This window comes from Micrasema longulum, unplaced genomic scaffold (assembly GCF_059751315.1).
Source record: "Micrasema longulum isolate JH-2025_06_02 unplaced genomic scaffold, ASM5975131v1 h1tg002090l, whole genome shotgun sequence".
In the NCBI taxonomy this organism is placed as follows: domain Eukaryota; kingdom Metazoa; phylum Arthropoda; class Insecta; order Trichoptera; family Brachycentridae; genus Micrasema; species Micrasema longulum.
The window spans coordinates 110,323-132,265 of NW_028279257.1; the positions used below are offsets into that span (position 1 = coordinate 110,323).

At 32.5% G+C, this 21,943-nt stretch overlaps 1 protein-coding gene and 1 long non-coding RNA gene across 2 annotated transcripts in view; one reads left to right on the forward strand and one right to left on the reverse strand.

The window, feature by feature from the left end:
- Positions 1-19,045, reverse strand: part of LOC148273066 (membrane-bound alkaline phosphatase-like) — a 58,165-nt gene extending 39,120 nt beyond the window's left edge. The window contains exons 1-2 of the mRNA XM_088239192.1: positions 18,894-19,045; positions 15,295-15,548 (exon numbers count right to left, since the gene is read on the reverse strand). Of these exons, the coding sequence (XP_088095318.1) occupies positions 15,295-15,548; positions 18,894-18,960 (321 nt within the window). The 5' untranslated portion in view covers positions 18,961-19,045. The remainder of the gene's footprint in view (positions 1-15,294; positions 15,549-18,893) is intronic.
- On the forward strand, positions 5,488-12,452 carry LOC148273068 (uncharacterized). Its single transcript, XR_015824696.1, has 3 exons — positions 5,488-8,614; positions 9,054-9,190; positions 10,338-12,452. It is a non-coding gene; the product is annotated as an uncharacterized LOC148273068 (long non-coding RNA).
- Positions 19,046-21,943: the final 2,898 nt, after the last annotated feature.

A 21,943-nucleotide genomic window follows, 5' to 3' on the forward strand; every position in this document is an offset into this window, starting at 1 on the left:
TTTGTGATATTAAATTTTATTTTGAATTTATTCATTCACACAAATACATATATTTCCCTAAGTCTATGAGGCGAGCCCTATGTTGAGTTGGGATACAACGTAATGGAAAGTAAAAGTATGCACATCGTTGAACAATATTTTTATATAGTTATAATTCCTCTGTACGTTTGATGTCACCGTACTCATCTTAACCAATTTACGTGCGGTTTTCAGAGAAATATAGATCTTTGCGCTGCGCGTGTTCGTAGATATAAAAATCTTCAATCGAATATGTAAAAAAGAAGTTAGGAGCATAAATGTTTTATTCATTGATCTACCAGGGTTACATTCGAGGAGAATGCATTTGCAAAAAAATGGAAAGATGTTGTTTTTTGTGTATAAAATAGTTTGTTTTTGAATGTTTACAAACAACCTTTGCTTGTTGTGGATCTCAATCAGATTCTTTCCTTAAATTCTTTATAATTTTCACCCATTTATTTATTTGTATTAGATTTTGGTAATACTAAAATAATATTAAATTCAATACATTTTTAAAAATTGTATTCCTACATAAGTACACCTCTTTGTTGATGAGTCGACCGGAGTTTGACGTTTGCAAAAAAAATGCCATATTTGAAAAAATATTTATTTGGTTTTGGAATTCAACCATAAACAAGTACCTAGGTACCTACTTAAATGAAATATTTGAATATTAACCATTTTTAGTTTTAGTTATATATATATATTTATTTAATTTTTAGCAATTTAATTACAAAAAAGTACCTGAGTACCTACTCATCAATGAATATATATATTACATAAACAAATATTTCAATTAACATCTGGACAATACACCTAATAGTATATAAATCTATGCAATATCTCGCAGCAGTCTCTGAAACGGTGTCTTCCCTGTGACAAAATATAATTGTGTCTATGTTTATTGCAGAATATGTTAAATATGTTTAGTTATTAAATCTTCAGTGTATTTATATGGAAGCTGTGCTTTTATGAATTGTTTTATTTACATTAAAATACTTTGTTTAAAAATAAATGTAAATGTACATTTTGAGATGAAAAATGAACAAAGACTGTACTATCAAAAAAATTAATAATGTAAACATTTATGTTAAAAATATGTTCTTTCACTATTGTTTCATATAATAATAAAACACGTTTTTGTAACCATTTTTTTATTTAATAAAAATATCATTTTTTCTTGCAAAACGGATCATAGGTGAGCAATTAGCAATATGAACGTACTATGAAACTTTGAAAAAAATTCAAAAAAATTTTGTTTTGAAATATATCATAGATAACAGTATAAAACATTTTTAATTCAATAAAAAAATTATGTTTTTGTTAACAAAAAAAAACGGATCATTACTTAACCCTTATACTGCTAAACAACGATATATCGTTGTTGTTAATCCCTATCATAAAGTTCCAACTAGACTGATGCTGACGTCATAATCCCCAAAAGGGTAAATGAATTCGGGAACTGCTTGTTGCACTTAAACGTCAGTGGTATAAAACATTTTCAAAACATACAAATTACTTATTCGACGGGTTATCATTTAGTTTCGTACCTATTTCAGCCCCACGGAAAATTTAACACAAAAAATGTTTTCTTACGCGCGGTTAAAATTTGAGCATTAAATTGTACAGCAAAGTTTCTTGAAATGAATAAAAAATATTTAAATAAAAACGAACTATATTGAATGACGTCACTTTTTCATATGAATCAACCAATGATAAGAGGATTGTGGAAGATTTCCGGTTTGCTAATCGTCAATGGACCAATTAACAGAACTAACCGAGAAGAAGCGGAAGAGAACTTGCGACGTCACACGCGGGTTAATGTCAGAAATACAAAAATTTATAAGATCGTAGCGCTGATAATACGATACATAAAAATTAAAAAAGCTTTGTCCAATAACAATTTTTTTTTAAACCACTAAACATCCTCATTATGAATTTACTTATGATGTTTAAATTCGCAGTGCTTTTAAGAAAAGAGAAACGACTAAACACAGGAAACTTCTAGCTAGTTGGGACCTGAAACAGTGAACTTTTTTATATTGCAAAAACAGTCAAATGAAAAATAAATAAATGTTAATAGTTAGTTTTTTAATCACTTATATGATATTTGAAGAAAATAATTGCATTCGGTGTTTTTCCCGCGATTAAACCCGATCCAATAATTAAGAAAATATTGATGTACTTCCGTAATGAATAACTAATTAAATATTTTACTTTTAATATAATAACTCTTATCTAGTGAGGTCCCTATATCACCGGAAAACCCCATAATTAAGAATATAAACAAATAATTAAAGAGCCATAAAACATAAAAATAATTTACCATGGAACCTAATGATTGTCAATTAGGACGTTTGAATATTAAAAAAAATCATTTGTTCATTTATTTTAATGGGTGCCCACAGCAATGGGAAATTCAAATGTTTTAGCTGTTCATTAGGTAGTAATTATTACTCTACTAACAAAACGTAATTATTACTATACAAACTCTATTCTACAAACAAAACGTAAATGAGGTATATCAGCTCGATATTGATCCAAAAATACTTTAGAAAAAGCTTCTTCGATTTCGTGCTCTTCGTAAGAGTCATATTATAAATTATTATCACTATCACTTAAAAAATGATCGTAATTTACTAATTCACTTTCGGAATAGGTTTAGCTGCTAAGCCTCCGAGTTTCTCGGTGAGGTACTATTATTTCTTTATCACTTTGACTATCAGTTATCATTTTGAATGATATATTTTGTAAATTTATTCACAATAAAAAGGACGCTTTGCAGAGTAAAATTATTAGTAAGAGTAACAAAGTAAGATTCAAAATATATTTAAATGTAAAAAATATGTAATTTACCTAAGCTGTTTGTAATTTCGGCAACTGTTGTCTATCTCGCTCAATCCATTATGCGTGAACTAGCTATTAGTGAAACGGAATATTTTTCTTAGAAGAGATATCAATTAGTGAGATAGTTGTACAAAAACATTATTTTTTAAAATTAAAATTATATTATAACATCTACCAAGAAATAATATCACTTCTTAGTACATTTACCAGTTACTTTTAAGTTTCAATCTAAATAGCTCCCTACAAACATTTGGACATACTCGAAATATTGTTGATTAAAATAACTTGCATGAAAAATTTAAAGTATTTTTAGGCATTACCTAGGTGAAATAATTTATCCAGGTGAAACTCACCGACATCAATAAAGGTTTCAGCTCTTTTAGTTTGCAAAAGTCAACAGATGGAAGAGTTGAGGTAATGTAAAAATAGTCATGAATGTGGATGTGTAAACATACCCCTAAAATAGTGAATATTTTGTAGTGTGTAAAGTGGTCATTTAAACCAGCCAATGACAGATCATATGTCCTGTAAATGCCTAGACTTCCATATTCCCTTGGCGAAAATGTTTTCCCTCTCTGTTGCAACTAATTTCAAGATATATTTTACACAATTTTTGTTTAGCATGCATTGATGGAAGTGATAGGTTTGATAATATATAACAGAGCACTTTGCCCCGCAATCAGCAAAAAACTATCATTATTATTTCATTTCAATAATAACTATTCAAACAATGCAACTTGAGATTGCTGTACGAGATCAGTTTTGTTTGTTTTTATTTTCAATTAAGAAAGGGTTTACAACCTCTGTACGAAAATTGTCTATTTGCGGCACGAATCGTCTATCTTGCTCACTCCACTGGGCTTGAATTAGATATTTATGAAATGGAAGATTTTTCTTGGAATTGCTATTAATTTTTAAAGCAGTAGTGTGTTTGGAAAACAACGTATTCGATAAAATATTTTTAAAATGTATGAATAATAAGATTTCTGATTAGATTCTTGAAAAACTGCGTAGCAGCGTAAGGGTTAACCCTTACGCTGCTACGCAGTTTTTCAAGAATCTAATCAGAAATCCTCTTATTTATACATTTTAAAAATATTTTATCGAATACGTTGTTTTCCAAACACACTACTGTTTTATCAATTAACAGCAATTCCAAGAAAAATCTTCCATTTCATAAATATCTCATTCAAGCCCAATGGAGTGAGCAAGATAGACAATTCGTGCCGAAAATATACAATTTTCGTACAGCGGTTGTAAACCCTTTCTTAATTGAAAATAAAAACAAACAAAACTGATCTCGTACTGCAATCTCAAGGCGCATTGTTATTATTGAAACGAAATAATTATGATAGTTTTTTTGTTGATTGCGGGGCAAAGTGCTCTGTTATATATTATCAAACCTACCACTTCCATCAATGCATCTAAACAAAAATTGAGTAAAATATATCTATAAATTTGTTGCAACAGAGAGGGAAAACATTTTTGCCAAGGGAATATGGAAGTCTAGGCATTTACAGGACTTATGATCTGACATTGGCTGGTTTAAATCACCACTTTACACACTGCGAAATATTCACTATTCTGGGTATGTTTACACATCCACATTCATGATTATTTTTACATTACCTCAACTATTCCATCTGTTGACTTTAGCAAACTAAAAGAGCTGAAACCTTTATTGATGTCGGTGAGTTTCACCTGGATAAACTATTTCACCTCTTAGGTAATGCCTACAAATACTTTAAATTTTTTATGCAAGTTATTTTAATCAACAATATTTTGAGTATGTCCAAATGTTTGTAGGGAGTTATTTAGATTGATACTTAAAGGTAACCAGTAAATTTACTAAGAAGTGATATTATTTCTTGGTAGTTGTTATAATATAATTTTAATTTGAAAAAAAATATGTTTTTGTACAACTGTCTCACAAATTGATATCACTTCTAAGAAAAATATTCCGTTGCACTAATAGCTAGTTCACGCATAATGGATTGAGCGAGATAGACAACAGTTGCCGAAATTACAAACAGCTGAGGTAAATTACATATTTTTTTACATTTATATATATTTTTAATCTTACTTTGTTACTCTAACTAACAATTTAACTCTGCAAAGCGTCCTTTTTATTATGAATAAATTTACAAAATATATCATTCAAAATGATAACGGATAGTGAAAGTGATAAAGAAGTTCAGTCATATCACTCCACTACTTTGGGAACTACACTGGCTACGTTTTCCACAGAGGGTCGAATACAAACTCTGTTGGCTTATGTATAAGTCACTGCACAACTCTGCTCCGGAATATCTAAGGGAACAATGCATTCCAGATGAACTAGCTGACAGGCGTCTCACGCTAAGATCAGCTACGTCTACGGTGAGAGGAAAAGTTATTATACCTCTACGCAAACAGCGCACTAAATTTAGTGAACACGCATTTGCGGTCGCAGGCCCTATGGCATGGAATGCTCTCCCAGCAGAGGTGCGAGGTTGTGAAAGTGAAGTGATGTTTCGGAAAAAACTAAAAACCCACTTGTTCTCTAAATCATTTGAATAAATCCGTAGCATGTGACAGCAAAATAAATTATTTTAATTAAATTACAAATTTAAAAGCTTCAATTAAATTAATTTAACAATAAAATCACTATGTAAAGCGCCCTTGAGGTATTTTATTACGAAAATGGCGCTATATAAGTTATCCATAATAATAATAATAAAAATGAAATAATAGTACCTCGCCGAGAAACTCGGAGGCTTAGCAGCTCAACCTATTCTGAAAGTGAATTAGACAATAACGATATTTTTTTAAGTGATAGTGATAATAATTTATAATATGACTCTTACGAAGAGCACGAAATCGAAGAAACTTTTTCTGAAGTATTTTTGGATCAATATCGAGCTGATATACCTCATTTACGTTTTGTTTGTAGAATAGAGTTTGTATTGTAATAATTACGTTTTGTTAGTAGAGTAATAATTACTACCTAATGAACAGCTAAAACATTTTGATTTACCATTACTGTAGGTACCCATTATAATAAATTAACAAATGTTTTTTTAATATTCAAACGTCCTAATTGACAATCATTAGGTTCCATGGTGAATTATTTTTATGTTTTATGGCTCTTTACTTATTTGTTTATATTCTTAATTATGGGGTTTTCCGGTGATATAGGGACCTCACTAGATAAGAGTTATTATATTAAGGTAAAGTATTCAATTAGTTATTCATTACGGAAGTACATCAATATTTTCGTAATCACTGAATCGGGTTTAATAGCGGGGAAAACACCAAACATAATTATTTTCCTCAAATATCATATAAGTGATTCAAAATCTAATTTTTAACATAGATTAATTTTTTCACTGTTTTTGGAATGTAAGAAAGTTCACTGTTTCAGGTCCCGACTAGCTAGAAGTTTCCTGTGTTTAGTCGTTTCTCTTTTCTTGAAAGCACTGCAAATTTAAACATCATAAGTAAATTTATAATGAGGATGTTTAGTGGTTTTAAAAAAAAAAGTTTTTAGACAAAGATTTTTTTTTCAATTTTTTTGTATTGTATTATCAGCGCTACGGTCTTTTAAAGTTTTGTATTTCTGACATTGATCCGCGTGTGACGTCGCAAGTTCTCTTCCGCTTCTTCTCGGTTAGTTCTGTTGATTGGTATCATTGGTTTTTCTTATCATTGGTTGATTCATATGAACAAGTGACGTCGTTCAAAACTGTTCGTTTTCATTAAAATATTCATTAAAATATTATAAATGATTTTTCATTCATTTTCAAGAAACTTTGCTGTACAATTTAATGCTTAAATTTTTACTGCGCGTAAGAAAACATTTTTTGTATTAAATTTTTCGTAGGGCTGAAATAGGTACGAAACTAAATAATAACCCGTCGAATAAGTTATTTTTATGTTTTGAAAATGTTTTATACCACTGACGGTTAAGTGCAACAAGCAGTTCCCGAATTCATTTACCCTTTTGGGGATTATGACGTCAGCATCAGTCTAGTTAGAACTTTATGATAGGGATTAACAACAACGATATATCGTTGTTTAGCAGTATAAGGGTTAAGTAGTAAATAGTAGGTACCATAAAACATTTTTAGAACCTTTTAGTTTTTTTTATATATTTAATTGAAATCAAAATTGTTTATGTTTGAAAATTTAATTGAATATAGTACTGAAGTACCTACTTAAAAATATTTTTGTAGACATTTATTTTTTTTTGTTTTGAAATTGACTATTGGTAAGAAGTACCAAGTAGGTAGGTACTATAATACATTTTTGATTTTTAAAAAAAATAATGAGAAATTGCCTTTTTTGATGGAGCATAAGTAAGTAGTTTGATTTGATTATTAAAATATGGGAAACGGAAACGGAAACGTAACAAGACGACTGGAACATCGGTGTTATATGCCCCCTGCACAAAAAGGGAGATGCCATGAACTGTGATAATTACAGAGGTATAACACTGCTGGACACAGCTTACTAAGTCTTTGCTGCATTCTTATTTAAAAGACTTCTTTCACATGTCGACAATATAGTAGGACAATACCAAAGTGGATTCAGACCAGATAGATCAACAACTGACCAAATATTTGCATTGAGGATCATACTGGAAAAAATGATGGAATATAACGTTGAGACCCACCACATGCTTATTGACTTCAAAGCGGCATTTGACTGAATCAAAAGGTCGAAACTGTACGAGGCAATGGTGGAATTGGGGATTCTTAAAAAGCTAATAAGACTTACTAAGATGACAATGTCTAAAACACAATGCTCGGTGAAGATTCAAAACAGCAAGTCAGATCCATTCCAGATGTACAACGGCCTAAGGCAAGGTGATGCACTGGCATGCCTGTTATTTAATATTGCTCTTGAAAAATCCATAAGAGATGCAGGAGTAGAAACAACAGCAACTATTTTTAGAAAGACCACCCAGATATTAGCCTATGCAGATGACCTAGACTTAATCTTAATCCAGAACTGTCCCGGGATTATAAGATGATTTCTTAAAGCTTGAAATAGCTGCAAATGACATGGGTCTCAAAATTAATACATCTAAGACTAAATATATGTTTGCAAGAAAGTCACAAATAAACTATGTACAACAGGCAATTGACGTTGGGTCACACCGCATAGACAATGTCAATTCCTTTAAATATTTAGGTACTGTAATGACTAATGATAACAATTATAGTACCGAGATTAGAGCACGGCTATCAGCAGCAAACAGATGTTATTATGGCTTGTTTAAACATCTGGGATCCAAATTGCTCACGAGAAAAACTAAGATTATTATTTACAAAACTCTCCTCAGACCGGTCATTACATATGGTGCCGAATGCTGGGTTATGACTAAAAGAGATGAAAATATGGTATTAGTACTCGAAAGAAAAATACTTAGGAAGATATTTGATGCTCTCAACCAAAACGGAGTGTGGAGGAGACGGTTTAATCATGAATTAGAGGCACTGTATGGCGAACCCAACATTGCACAATTCATCAAAATAAGAAAATTACAATGGTTGGGCCATGTGCGCAGAATGAATGATAACCGCACCCCAAAAAAGATTATTTATACCACTCCGGGAGGCAGACGAAGCGGAGGCAGACCAAAATATAGATGGCTGGATAATGTGGAAAGTGACACAAGAGCGATTGGCCTGACGAACTGGAGAAGAGCCGCGGGGTGTCAGGGCCCACAACGGGCTGTAGGGCCACTGATGATGATAAATAAGTAGTAAGTACTAAGAACTATAGAAAAATTGATCTTTTTATTCCATATTATTTTATTGTTTTGCGGGTGTGACTTAAAACGCACTTTGTTCATTTAAGAAACCAATGTTTTATCTAAAAGAATTGGAATAAGAAAATACACATTAACTTTTTTTCAATTTAAGTTAGATACGTGTTAATATCAATAACGAAATGTTTTTCATTAAAAAAATTAAAACTTACAGTTTTTCTATAATTTATAATGGGGTCTTTGACAAATGGGGTTTCTCAAATGACCGTTTTGGTTTTTTTTTTCTATATTTTGTTTTTTGATTATGCCTTGGTTATTAAGTTATTATTAGTTATTTTCATACACAATGCAGATTATTTATGAAGTTGTTTTTTTTTTTTTATAGAAATAAATATTTGCGTTCTTATGATTTATCCCAAAATTTCATTTTTAGGGCCATTTTCAACGCGTTGCAAATAACTCACTATTAGAAAATGGAATCAAGTTGCGGTAGAGTGAGATTTGAACCACAGACCTTTGGTCCGTGAGTCCGAGACACTAGCCACAAGACCACAACCTAATTATGTTTATGTAAGTTTTTTGTAAAACCTTTATTGTTGTGAAGATATTCATCTGACTGAATTATTTTACATACTAGGCAACGCCTGAAAACAATTTTCCAATTTTAAAACTTCTTCTTGGACCGGTTGGTTTCATTACAATATTTGAGTTTGTCCAAATGTTCGTAGACAAAAGACTGGATTTCACCCCCTCGGGAGTCATTAAGATTAACAAATTACATTTGACTAAATCCGTAGAATGTGTTAACAAAATAAATTGTTTTAATTCAATTACAAATTTAAAAGCTTTAATGAATTATTTTTTTTTGCTATAGAATCACTTTGTAAAGCCCCTTGAGGTATTATATTACGAAAATGGCGCTACATAAGTAATCTATAATGATAATAATAACAGAGATTCAGTCAGATGAATCTCTTCACAACAATAAAAGTTTCAGCTTTTTAACTTCACAAACATCAACAAATGAGATGCCCATGATATTCTTGCTCAGATAAACATTAATGTACCTTGCCGTAACTTGCATACTAATGCTGTGGGAAATTATAAAACCAAAATCAGATTATTTTCCCCTGTGCCGAGGATCCTCAGAACAGTGAACAAAATCTCATTAAACGGTACTGTTGATGTGTTCCTACAGCAAAGACAAGCATTCAAGAAGCAAGCGATGTTGTCACTTCTGAATCGCGATGTCACACTTGCCACGTCCGCCTAGAATATGCCATAATTTCACCTTTTGTAAATTTAAATAGATTTTAAGATTAAGCAATATTTTGAGTTTGTTCAAATTTTTGTAGACAAGGACTGGATTCAACTCCCTGGGGAGCTGTTTATATTAACATGTTACAACAGAGATGAAGAAAATTTAAGAGAAGGTAATATAGATGAAAGAATTGAAGGAATATAGGTGTTCAAATATAGGCAGAATGGTGAATGTTACACAGTGTGTAAAGTGGCCACTTAAACCAGCCAATGACAGGTCATAAGCCCTGTGGATGCCTGGACTTCTATATTACCTTCTCTAAAATATTCTTCATCTCTGTTGTAATATTTTAATATAAACAGTTCTCCGGGGAGTTGAATCCAGTCCTTGTCTACAAAAATTTGGACAAACTCAATATTGTTGAAGGTATATTTTACTTTTATTTTTCTATTGTAGATATGGTTGTTGTAACAAGTTTGAAAATGGAAACTCGAGGTGGGAATTCATCGTAATTTATTACAGAAATAAATAACAAGTGATTTTCAAATTAGGAATTTGACCGGTTTCATGGCTTTTGCAACATTTTCGAAACTGGTGTATTTATTCAGCCTCGTGGTGAAATAGTCAGCGCGTTTGCCTACCAAGCAAGAGGTCTCGGATTCGACTCCCGACATGGCAGATATGAATTAATTATTTAAAAGCGTATTTTCTCATCAGAATATATCATAGTTCCTGGAATGGCACCTGAAGCGTAAAACTGATCATCCTACCTTCATGTAACAAAAATGATCCAGTTACGCATTGATTGGTATACCACTGCAGTGCCCTATGCACCATAAGGTGCAGAAAGGGAATGATGATGACGATGTGTTTATTATTGAATTAATTGTATTTGTAAAAAAACAGGAAGACAGAAGAGAGAAAAAAAAATCACCAATTAAATTTTATTCACTGAACTGTGAGTGCAGAACGAATGCAGTCTGTAAATCTGGTTTATTTACTCAGTGAAAACCAAATGCCGCCTATATAACGCCTGCATAACACCTATTAATTCTCCTCTACGGATGCGAATCGTGCACCTTACTGGTGCCCAAAACAGCAAAATTCTGAATTATGAGAATAGTCGTCCCAAGAATCTTGAGTGTGCTATGGTTTGACTTTGTCAGGAATGAAGTAATAAGAGAACGGATGCAGCAAATTCCAGTGACACCTGTCATCAAGCGGAGGCGATACGGTTAGCTTGGCCGTTTGCTGCAGATGCCTCCTGAGAGACTTAACCACGCTTTCCTATTTTACTGGGCATCAGGTTCTCGACGTCCTGGACGACCACTGCTGACTGTTCGTCGGCAGCTCGTGTCAGAACTACAGGACGCGAGCCTGACTTAGGAGGATGCACAGGAGCTGGCAGCCGAAAGAAATTCTTAGAGGATCTTTGTGGACACCGTATGCTTCAACTAGGGAGCGGACAGCTGGCCCCCCACATACCGCACACCGCATCTGAGGACATAAGTCTCCTTGGCGGTGCACACATACACGGAAAATTTTATCATTGTCAAACGAGAAAAGCTGCCCGAAGGAGATCTCTGAAATCTAGTATCCCTAGCATCTTTGTGCCGAAAAAAGGTAATCCAGAAGTACTCAATATGTACTTCATTGGATTGAGAAAAGAGGGAAGTGAACTCTTCACTGACTGATTAAATTGATTGAACATGATCAATTCGCCGAAATGATTACAAAACTTTTAAAAAGCCTCGAAATGGAGCGGACATGGAATAATGAAATAATATCTATTTATTTTGAACCAGTGTGCTTGTACACCATCTAGCGAATTTCTAACTAAGTATTTACAAAGGCCACGTTCAAACTACAAAAAAAATCGTTTGACGACCCGAGATGGCGCTAATTGCAATTAAAGTATTTTAGCTTTCATCATTCTTAATGTATTGAGTTTTTCTACTGACATTTCTTAGTGGAACTGCATTTTAATTATAATTATTAAAATACATCGTCAGACTGGTCGGAATGTCGGTCACGACGAAACCAAATCACTGGTAAAAATTTATAAATAAAAGCGGAATAAAACTATGCACATATTTTTATTATTATAATTTGATCATTCTGGCCACGATTCGACTGTCATGTTATCTCCTCCTAATGGTCCATAGGGTATAGCAAGCGCTGTGTATTTTAATGTTTTTATTATGAAATGAAGGCAATCAATCAATATATCTCTGTATGGCAACACCAATGTAGAGAGCGACAGGAAATTGGATATTAATATTGTTTTCTTACGCGCCGTAAAAATTAGAGCATAAAATTGTAAAAACAAAATTCCTTGAAAATGTCAGATTTTTTTTCATTTAAATAAAAACTAACAACTTTTAACGACGTCACTAGTTCATATGAATCAACCAATGATAAGAGAGCTGTAAAATATTTCCGGTTTTATCACAAAAAATCAAACGTAGCGCCAATAATACGATATATAATTTATTTATTATTTTATTTGGCTTAGTTGAATAGTCTAAATAAAAAAAATATCAAACTTTCTCATCGTACTGCGAAATTTCTCGAAAGTGTATAAAAAATAAATTAAAGTAATTTTGGGAAAAATGAACCACTTTGAAAGACGTCACTAGTTTTCCGAAATCAACCAAGGATAGTGTGTTGTGATACATTTCCGGTTACCAGGAAGTCAACTCATTAATCAGGACAACTTACCATAGAGATGTTGAGCCGTCAAAGGCAGAGTAATTTTAAAATCAACTTAAAAAATCATGGCGCTGATAATACGACGCATAATTATATTTTTTTTAAATGTGGCGTAGTTTGTAACAAATACAATTTTTTTTCAATAAATTATTTATCTAATTTTTTGTTTTGTACACCATTTTGTGAAAAGGATCTAAATTATATTGTTATGGTATTTGTTACAATCAATATAGTGTTAAGTTTCGGTTAACCAATTTTTGACAAATTTACATTGAAAATATACGTTAAAATATAATTTTTCAACAAAAAATTATAAAAGCGCCATCTATGAACAATTAGTTTCATATTTTTGTTTGGAATCACCTTAATGCAATTTTTGCATTTCCTAAAATCCAGTGAAAAGAAGTAAATGGTTCGAAATTATAAGGAAAATGAGTATGGAACCTGATTGAGACCCCATCAAAATCGACTGTTGTATGTTATTGTTAAAATTCCATATTTTTTGCATCTATGTATGATCGTTGAATGAAGCCCAGAGCCCCGATTATGATGGGAAGATAAAGACGCCATACCTTCACCTTAATGGTATAGTTAAAGATAAAATTCTACCGACCGACTACAAAGAAATACTACCGATCCCCTACCATCAAGTTTTGATGTAAGTACATCGCTTTATACCGACGGGTCTAGAACCTCTCGATACGTTTATCTACGCATTAACAGCGTCAAAAAAAATGTTCAATTTTTTATTGAATTATGATTTATTTAATTTTTTTATCATTTTGAAGTCTATTAAAAACATGAGAGAGAAATAAGTAAATTTTGCAGTCGAATTAAATCCTGACATAACTATCAGTTTCGGAAACGAGTGGCTAGATGCAGTGGCTAGACTAGCTAGATGCTGCCCTATTAACATACCAGAGCATCTAGCCGTAAAATGTTTCTAATGTAAAAAATAAATTGAGTTATTATATTTTTTCCGTCTATTTTACTATATTCCGGAGTGTACGATCGAGACGTTTTTTTTTTTTTTTTTTTTGAAAATTTATTTATAAACCCTTACGGATTATTACATTCATATTACATAAAATAATATATACATTTTTAATTTATACTCTGTTGTTCAAGATAATATTTTTTACGTCTTTTGAAAAGTTTGTCTGAGTCTTTTGTTTAGTTTTGTCTGGTAGTTTATTATATAATTTCAGTCCCTGGTTCATTAGTCTTGATTGTCCTTGTCTTGTTTTAGAAAGTTGTATATGGTATTTGTCTGATATTCTCGTATTATGTCCATGTTGACTACAATTTTTTACTAGTTTTAGTTCTTCGTCTACAATTACATTAGTGGCTAATTTATGGATAAATGTTATTGATTCTAGTTGAAAGAGTTCAGTTATATTTAATTGCTTAGTTTGTTTAAAAAGTTCTCTAGTTGCAGTTAAATAGGGAAGGTCATACACTAACTTTAATATTTTATTTTGTTGTCTTTGTAGTCTGTTTATGTCATTTTGATATCCTGCTCCTCATAATAGTTGCGTATAACATATTTTAGTTTTTACATAGGCTTCATACATTAGAATTTTTTCCGCTTTTGGAATAAAATTTAAATAAAGGAGCCGGTTTTGGTAGATAAATACAGACATATCGTCTTGACAAGTGTCAAAGGTCTTAAAAATCATGTTAAAGCGAGCTTTTTTTGCTTGAATTGGGACTTATTGGAGTTTATAATCGCTTTGAAGTGGGCACTTTCCATCACAAAAGCCTATAAATGAGAATTATTTTAAATGTTAATGACGTAAGGAACGCGAACTTATTGTTTGCGGTCATTCATTGGCTTGTTTCGATCAAATGATGTCGATATGGCAAGTAGGTAGAAAATACCAAGGTAAGATACAGATAGTACAGAAGTTAAGTATACCGTCTCGATATATACTGATGAAGATAGCGTTCATAATCGAGGCTCAGGTATAAATAAACAAACTTGGTAATCATGTGTTCGTTTTCGTGTCACTGATCTTAAAAACATTTTAGTCTTTAGGACATGTGTATGTTTTAATACTACAGTGTTGTGTCGTGTTATTTTGAGGTCTGCAGCTCAATCACGAACAGCTATCGACGTGCTTAAAAGCATGCTAAGCATTCGAGCGATCACAATGAATAATAATAAACATGCTTAAGTTATCGCAGTCATAAATCAACGCTCGTGTCGGTTTGTTTTTTGTTTTCCTCTTAAATAAATACAGTTCACTGGCAAAAAATCGGCGTTTACTATAAAAAATAACACATTTGCAAAATAGTAAGGAGTATCTAATACAAAAAAGTGAAAACTAAATTATAATTACTATGGCGACTGCTTTTCTTGACGTTTGGCTTGCCAACCGCCGGCTAAATTCAATAAATAGCATGATAAATAAAAAGTAAATAAATAAAAAAAGCAGTGTTGGAATATTTTCCATATTTACACCGGTGAAAATCAAATATGTGATTGCGCAGCAGGATTATACGTCGCGAAACGTAAATATTTTGACATTTAATATAAGGTGTTCATGGATGTTTCATTGTCATCGCGAATACGATAAACAACCATGGTGAGAAATTATTTTCAGGTCGCTTATTAGCACGTCGATAGTTATTTGTGATTAAGCTACTGGTCTGCCAATTAGCATTGGACGAAAGGGCGAAAAAGAAGGAGCATAAATACCTTAGCCATACCCACGATTGGGAAGTTTTCGAAGAACAGCGGTGTTTCTTTCCGAATGGCTTGACCCAAGTAGGCTCTGCTGGCTCTCAGCGTATGGAGAGACATTCCTCCTCCGACTAATAGCACGCCGGATTTGGCTGCTGTCTTGTCCCACGTGTTAAGTACGTGCTCCGATATTGTGGCGTGAGCACGCTCTGCCCACGTGTCAGCCAGCATCTCATTGTCATGGCCGTGAACCTCAATGGTTTGAATGGCTAAAAATAAACAATAAAATTATTTCATCCATTAATTTGAGATTTTAACATCTTTTCAATGGGGATGGTGGTTTGATTTTTACATTGATATAATTACTACAGAAAAACTCAGATAAATGTTATTTAAAATTGGATTACCTAATATAATAATAATAATAACATTTGGCTGATCTACATAGCGCCATTTTTGTAAAAAAAATCACCTCAAAGGCGCTTTACAATTGTATACCTAAACATACATTCTAACTAAACGAAATTGATAAAATATATTTTCAGATTTAAAATTGAGGGTATAGTAGTCTAAAGAAGTGGGCTTTTAGTAGGGATCTGAACTGACTGGGATTGTCGATGATTCGTAAGTTTGAAGGCAATTGGTTCCAGGCAGAGGGGCCGGCGGCGGCAAAAGCACGATCTCCAAATCTAGTGTTTGGGGAGCGCCGGATTTCGACAAGTTTTCCTCTTCGTGAATCAAATGCTGACCTAACAGTAGATTTTCTTTGACATGTATTTTCCCTAATACAAAGGTCCGATAGGTATTTTGGAGCCATTTCACGAAGGGATTTTAATACTGTCCAGCAAAGCTTTTTTTTTATTCTCTCTGGGCTGTTTAACCGGTGCAAATCTCGAAGATGTTGTGAGATGTGAGAATATTTTTTACTCCTGTAATAAGCTTTGCTGCTGCATTGAAAACAGATTGAAGTTTATTAGTTTGATATTTTGGGAGATTTGCGTATATTCCATTACAGTTATCTGTTCTTTAAACCCCGTCACACCCGAAACCACGATGATCAGTATAGGCAAGAAGACATATTGGCACATTCAAAAAAATATTATAAAAAAGAGAATTTTTTAAATAAAATATTAAAACAAAACAAATGGTTGCTTTCTTCTGCAGGGGAGAAGCGAGGGGGGCGCGACCGTGCGGTTGACAGTATATCAGACTCCCCCTCCCCCCTCCTCGTTTCTCCCCTTCAGAAGTAAGCAACCACTTGTTTTTTTTCTATTTTATTTTTTGAGATTTAAGTCGTTCAAAAATTTTATTTTTATGTGACAATATGTGTTCTTGCTAATACTGATTATCGTGGTTTCGGATGTGACACGGTTTATTTTATTTATTTTTTTATTTTATTTATTGGGGATATCAACAGTAATACATGTAATAAAAATATAACAAATAACATATACAGAGAATAAAACCAATTACAGATATCCACAGAAATACATTAAATACACGTACAATACATACTAGTGTGTTTGTGTGAGTGTAAGTGAGTGAGAGGGTGGGTGTGTGGGTGTTATATTGGAATGAGGGTGTCAAGTGTCGAAAATATAAAGAAAATTTAAAGAACACCCTGCATAGGTAAATCTTTAAACTTAGTAAATGCGCATATGATCATTTATAAACGATTATGTCATTGTGATTTATTTTATTTATTTATTTATTAACACTCTTTATCAAAATACAATTCCATGTTCACTTTGCCCGGCTAACAAGGGTACATACCCCGTTGCAAGCTATGCAATTACATTTTAATATATTATAATAGTTGACAAATTAATACAGAGCACAGACAAACAAGATATAAACTTATTCGTTTACTCATTTGGATACATATACATACGGACATACACATTTATACACACATATACATATACACATATATACACATGTACCTACACACACACGTACATACATCCATGCGCATACACATACATACATATAAAAACATAGACAATTTATTTATGCGAAACTTAATAGTTGTCATCTTTAAATATATATTTTTTTAAATTATTCCTTATTTTTTATATTTTATTTTCGACATCCAGTAAGAATCTCAATTCCGTGGCATACGTCAACTTTTCTGACTCCCTACGACCAACGTCATGAAAGAGCGAGGTCAACACCTTCCGTAACTTGACAACACTTCCGTCTTTCCACGATTCTGGCAAAAGGTTACTGACCTTTTTTCCTACGTAATAGTGTTGTCTCGATGCCAGAACAGTGTTGACCCCTTTAATTAGTATCAGATCCCTATTAGAGTATCTTGTATTATGGTTGTGGTTGACGCTTGGGTAAATGTCTCTATTTATGTGTGTAACCACTACCGTTCTCAATATATACTGTTGAATAATGTTCAGTACTCTGAATTCTTTGAAGAGCAAGTCACTTGGATAACGAAATGTTTTTTTTTTAATTATTCGGATCGAAGATTTCTGTGCAATTGCAGCAATTGCTAATTGCTTGATTTAACAATTTATTACGCTACTTAAAGTCAAACTATATTATTATTAACAATATTTTGAGTTTGTCCAAATTTTTGTAGACAAGGACTGGATTCAACTCCCTGGGGAGCTGTTTATTTATGCGAGTGAGATTCATCTTATTGAATTATTTCACCTACATACTAGGCAACGCCTGAAAATGTTATTTTTTTAAATTTCTATACTTCTTCATGGACCAGGTAAAGGTTTCAGCTCTTTAACTTAACAAACATCGACAGATGAAAGAATCGAAGGAATATAGATGTTCAAACATAGGCAGAATGGTGAATGTTACACAGTGTGTAAAGCGGCCACTTAAACCAGCCATTGACAGGTCATAAGCCTTGTAGATGCCTAGACTTCTATATTACCTTTTCTTAAATGTTCTGCATCTCTGTTGTAATATGTTAATATTATTATTGTTATATTTTCTTTTTTTTACAAGTGGAATGATACGGGGTGGCTTTTCACCGGTACGCTTTTTTACTTATAAATTTAACATATTACAACAGAGATGAAGAACATTTAAGAAAAGGTAATATAGAAGTCTAGGCATCTACAGGGCTCATGACCTGTCAATGGCTGGTTTAAGTGGCCACTTTACACACTGAGTAACATTCACCATTCTGCCTATATTTGAACATCTATATTCCTTCAATTCTTTCATCTGTTGATGTTTGTGAAGTTAAAGAGCTGAAACCTTTATTTATGCGGGTGAGATTCATCTAATTGAATTATTAAATTAGATTACTTGGGCTTATGACCTGTCAATGGCTGGTAAAGTGGCCACTTAAACCAGCCATTTACAGGTCATAAGCCCTGTAGATGCCTAGACTTCTATATTACCTTTTCTTAAATGTTCTTCATCTCTGTTGTAATATGTTAATATAAACAGCTCCCCAGGGAGTTGAATCCAGTCCTTGTCTACAAAAATTTGGACAAACTCAAAATATTGTTGACTTATAAATTTGGTTTGTTTCTTGTATATTTCAGTTTATTTGTGAATATTGTATTTTCGTTATGATGACTGCTGTTTTCCTTTAATAAATTAATAAATACTTGAATATACGGTGATGCACTTACCGCTCGTATTCTGCAGGTGGGTAAAGCCGACAATGGACACGAAAATTATCCTCAACAACCAAGGCATTGTACCTATTGGAGTCACGTTCCAAGTGCTACTAAACAGTTTTCCGTTTTATGAATTTCCACGAGCAACCTTGTACCTGGCGAGACCAGGTTTTCAAACAAGGTTTTGATTTCAAAACTGTGCTTATAAATCTAACAGTTAAATTAGGCCGTTTCGGGTTTTTAAACAACGCAACGTTTCGTTGCAAATCGTTATAAATCGTCACCTTTATCGCTATGCAAATTTTGGATTATACGTCGCGAAACGTATATATTTTGACATTGAATATTAGGTGCCTGGACTTCCATATTCCATTTTCATAAATGTTTTCCCACTGTTGCAACAAATTTAGATCTGAATAACTTCCCAGGGAGGAAATTCAGACTGTCTACAAACATTCGGACGTACTCAAATCGCGAGGCTTAGATTTTTACTTTGCCACTAAAAAGGTATTATTGTCGTAAATAACATTGAAAAACTTGGCTATAATAACACACAGCGATCATCAATAACACTGCCATAAAAACACGATAACTGCCATAGGGAAATTGTCTGAACAACACTTCATTGTCAGCAGTTGGTTACACTCTACTAAATCCTAATTGCACAATTAAACCATTAAAATTTTAACGATCTAACTCACAAAATAGCAGCCGTGTAGATAAAATGATGTGCTAACTCTTTATTGTAAACAGATATGATTTAAAAGGTTGGTTTTATATATATTTATATATTTCGCTCAATAGAATAGCATGTAAGGGTAAATGGACCAAAGTAAAAAGAAACTCAGAATAGTGCAAAGGAAGACTTTGAGCATTTATATGACATACGAGAAAATGAAAGTTTTTTAGGGACGTGGACGAACTTTGCACTAACTTGGATTACCAAGTTGCATTAGCAATGGGGGATGGCAGATGAAGCACGAAATTACAGGGCTTATGACCAGTTATTGGCTGGTTTATGTAGCCACTATACTCACCGTCTAACATTCACTATTCTGCCTATTTTTCAACATATGCAGAAAGGCAATCCCTAAGTGATTTTTCTAATGTATTTAAATTACGTACAAAAGTAAACAAAATCTAGATCTCGCTAAACTAAAAATAAATAAAAGTTTATCGGCGCGTTTCCAATACATATTTTTTTTTTCACTAGTAAATTATCACAAAATATCAAATAAACACAAAAACAACTGTAAAAATTAAACAACACAAATATTCAGATTCAGTCGGAAGAACCTCACTCGCATCAGTAAGGTTTCAGCTCTTTAACTCCACAAAGATCAACAGATGGAAGAATTGAAAGAATACGGATATTCAAACAAAGGTCGAATGACGAATATCACACAGCGTGTAAAGTGGCTACTATTTGGCTATTTTGCATCAGTTGTTAAAAGTTTACGTGACAATAACATCAATGAAGGATAAGTGTGTCTGACAGGCGTTTATGCTTGCTATTACAAATAATGTTTATTTCATATTTTCATAAATAGATTTCCCGGAGAAGGACAGCTTTCACAGTAAAAATTCTTAAATAAAAATATTTATAGTTTTTCGTAACCGTCTTAATGTAACCTTTCTGGGTAGAAATAATTTAAACACGATAGAAGTCCGTTTATCTGAACTCCAGTCATTCGGATTGCCAAATATCCGGATCGTTATCGGGAAACAAAAAATAGTAAAAGGTCATTAGTCTTAAAGATGCTTAGACTTCTATAATCCCTTCTCTAACATGTTCTTCATCTCTGTTGTAATATATGTCAACATATTTCAAATATATCATCATCATTATTACCTTTCCGCACCTAATGGTGCATAGGGCACTGCGTTGGTACATAAATCGCAGCGTAGCTTGATAATTTCTATTCATGAAATCACCCTTTTTAAATAAATATTTTATGTCAACCATGGCGGGAATCGAACCCGAGACCTCTTGCATAGTAAGGAAACACACTGACCATTACGCCACGAGGCCGACCCCAAAATGATAGCCATCAAAATAATTTGTTAGTCAAAAACCTATATCGGATCGAAATTGGCAATTTTGCTAAGAAAACTTACTTCCGAACAATTTAGGTATTCTAAAATTGTCTTTCAACCTTAATTAAATTGATGGATCATTAATATTGGCAATGAAGCTAAGCGCTTGCATATTATGAAAGAATAATTAAGTAATTTTCTTCGCCACAAATCATTCAGCTGGTTTACAATTGTTATTTAATGCATAATACAAAGCTATTAGTTATATTTCAATGAAAACTTACTTATGAATTCACAAAGTAATTTATACATTTATGTATACCTATTTATCAAAACGATATTTCTTATTGTTTTACTCGAGTAATAAAAAACTGTTGGCGTAAAATAAAACAAAGACATATTTTTTTGTAATATAACAGTTTTTTTTTCCAACTAAGTAATTTATCGATTAATTTGTTTTTATTTTTATTTTATATTATTTTGTTGGAAAGGCAACAGACATTAATAAATTTATAAGATACAATTATACCATAAATACATATCATAAAGTCCAATTAGAGGCTTCCACATATTGTTATTGTACATGTTGTCACATAAAAATTATTCATAATATAAAATAACTAATCATACAAAACATATAATATTACTAGAAATGTTAATGTAATACATATGATTAAAAATATTTCTACTTTTGAATATTGGTCACACAGTTGCACATTATAATATAAAATACAAATATAGTTGACCACACAGTGTACATTTATAATGTGCCCATATACAGAACTGCACATAACCTGCATAATATAGGCTATAAATTCATTACACATGAATTGCATCAAACTCATCAGACGTGGGTATTAAATATTTCAATGTGTTGCTGGTTATTGGACCAATAGTTGGTTTTGGGTAGTAAAAAAAAATCATTTGATTTTTTTCCATAAAATTTGTGGAGGCCAGGAGGCCAATTACATTAGTGAATTACGACACAGAACGCCCAGGCTTGAGAAAAATCACATTTGCTATCT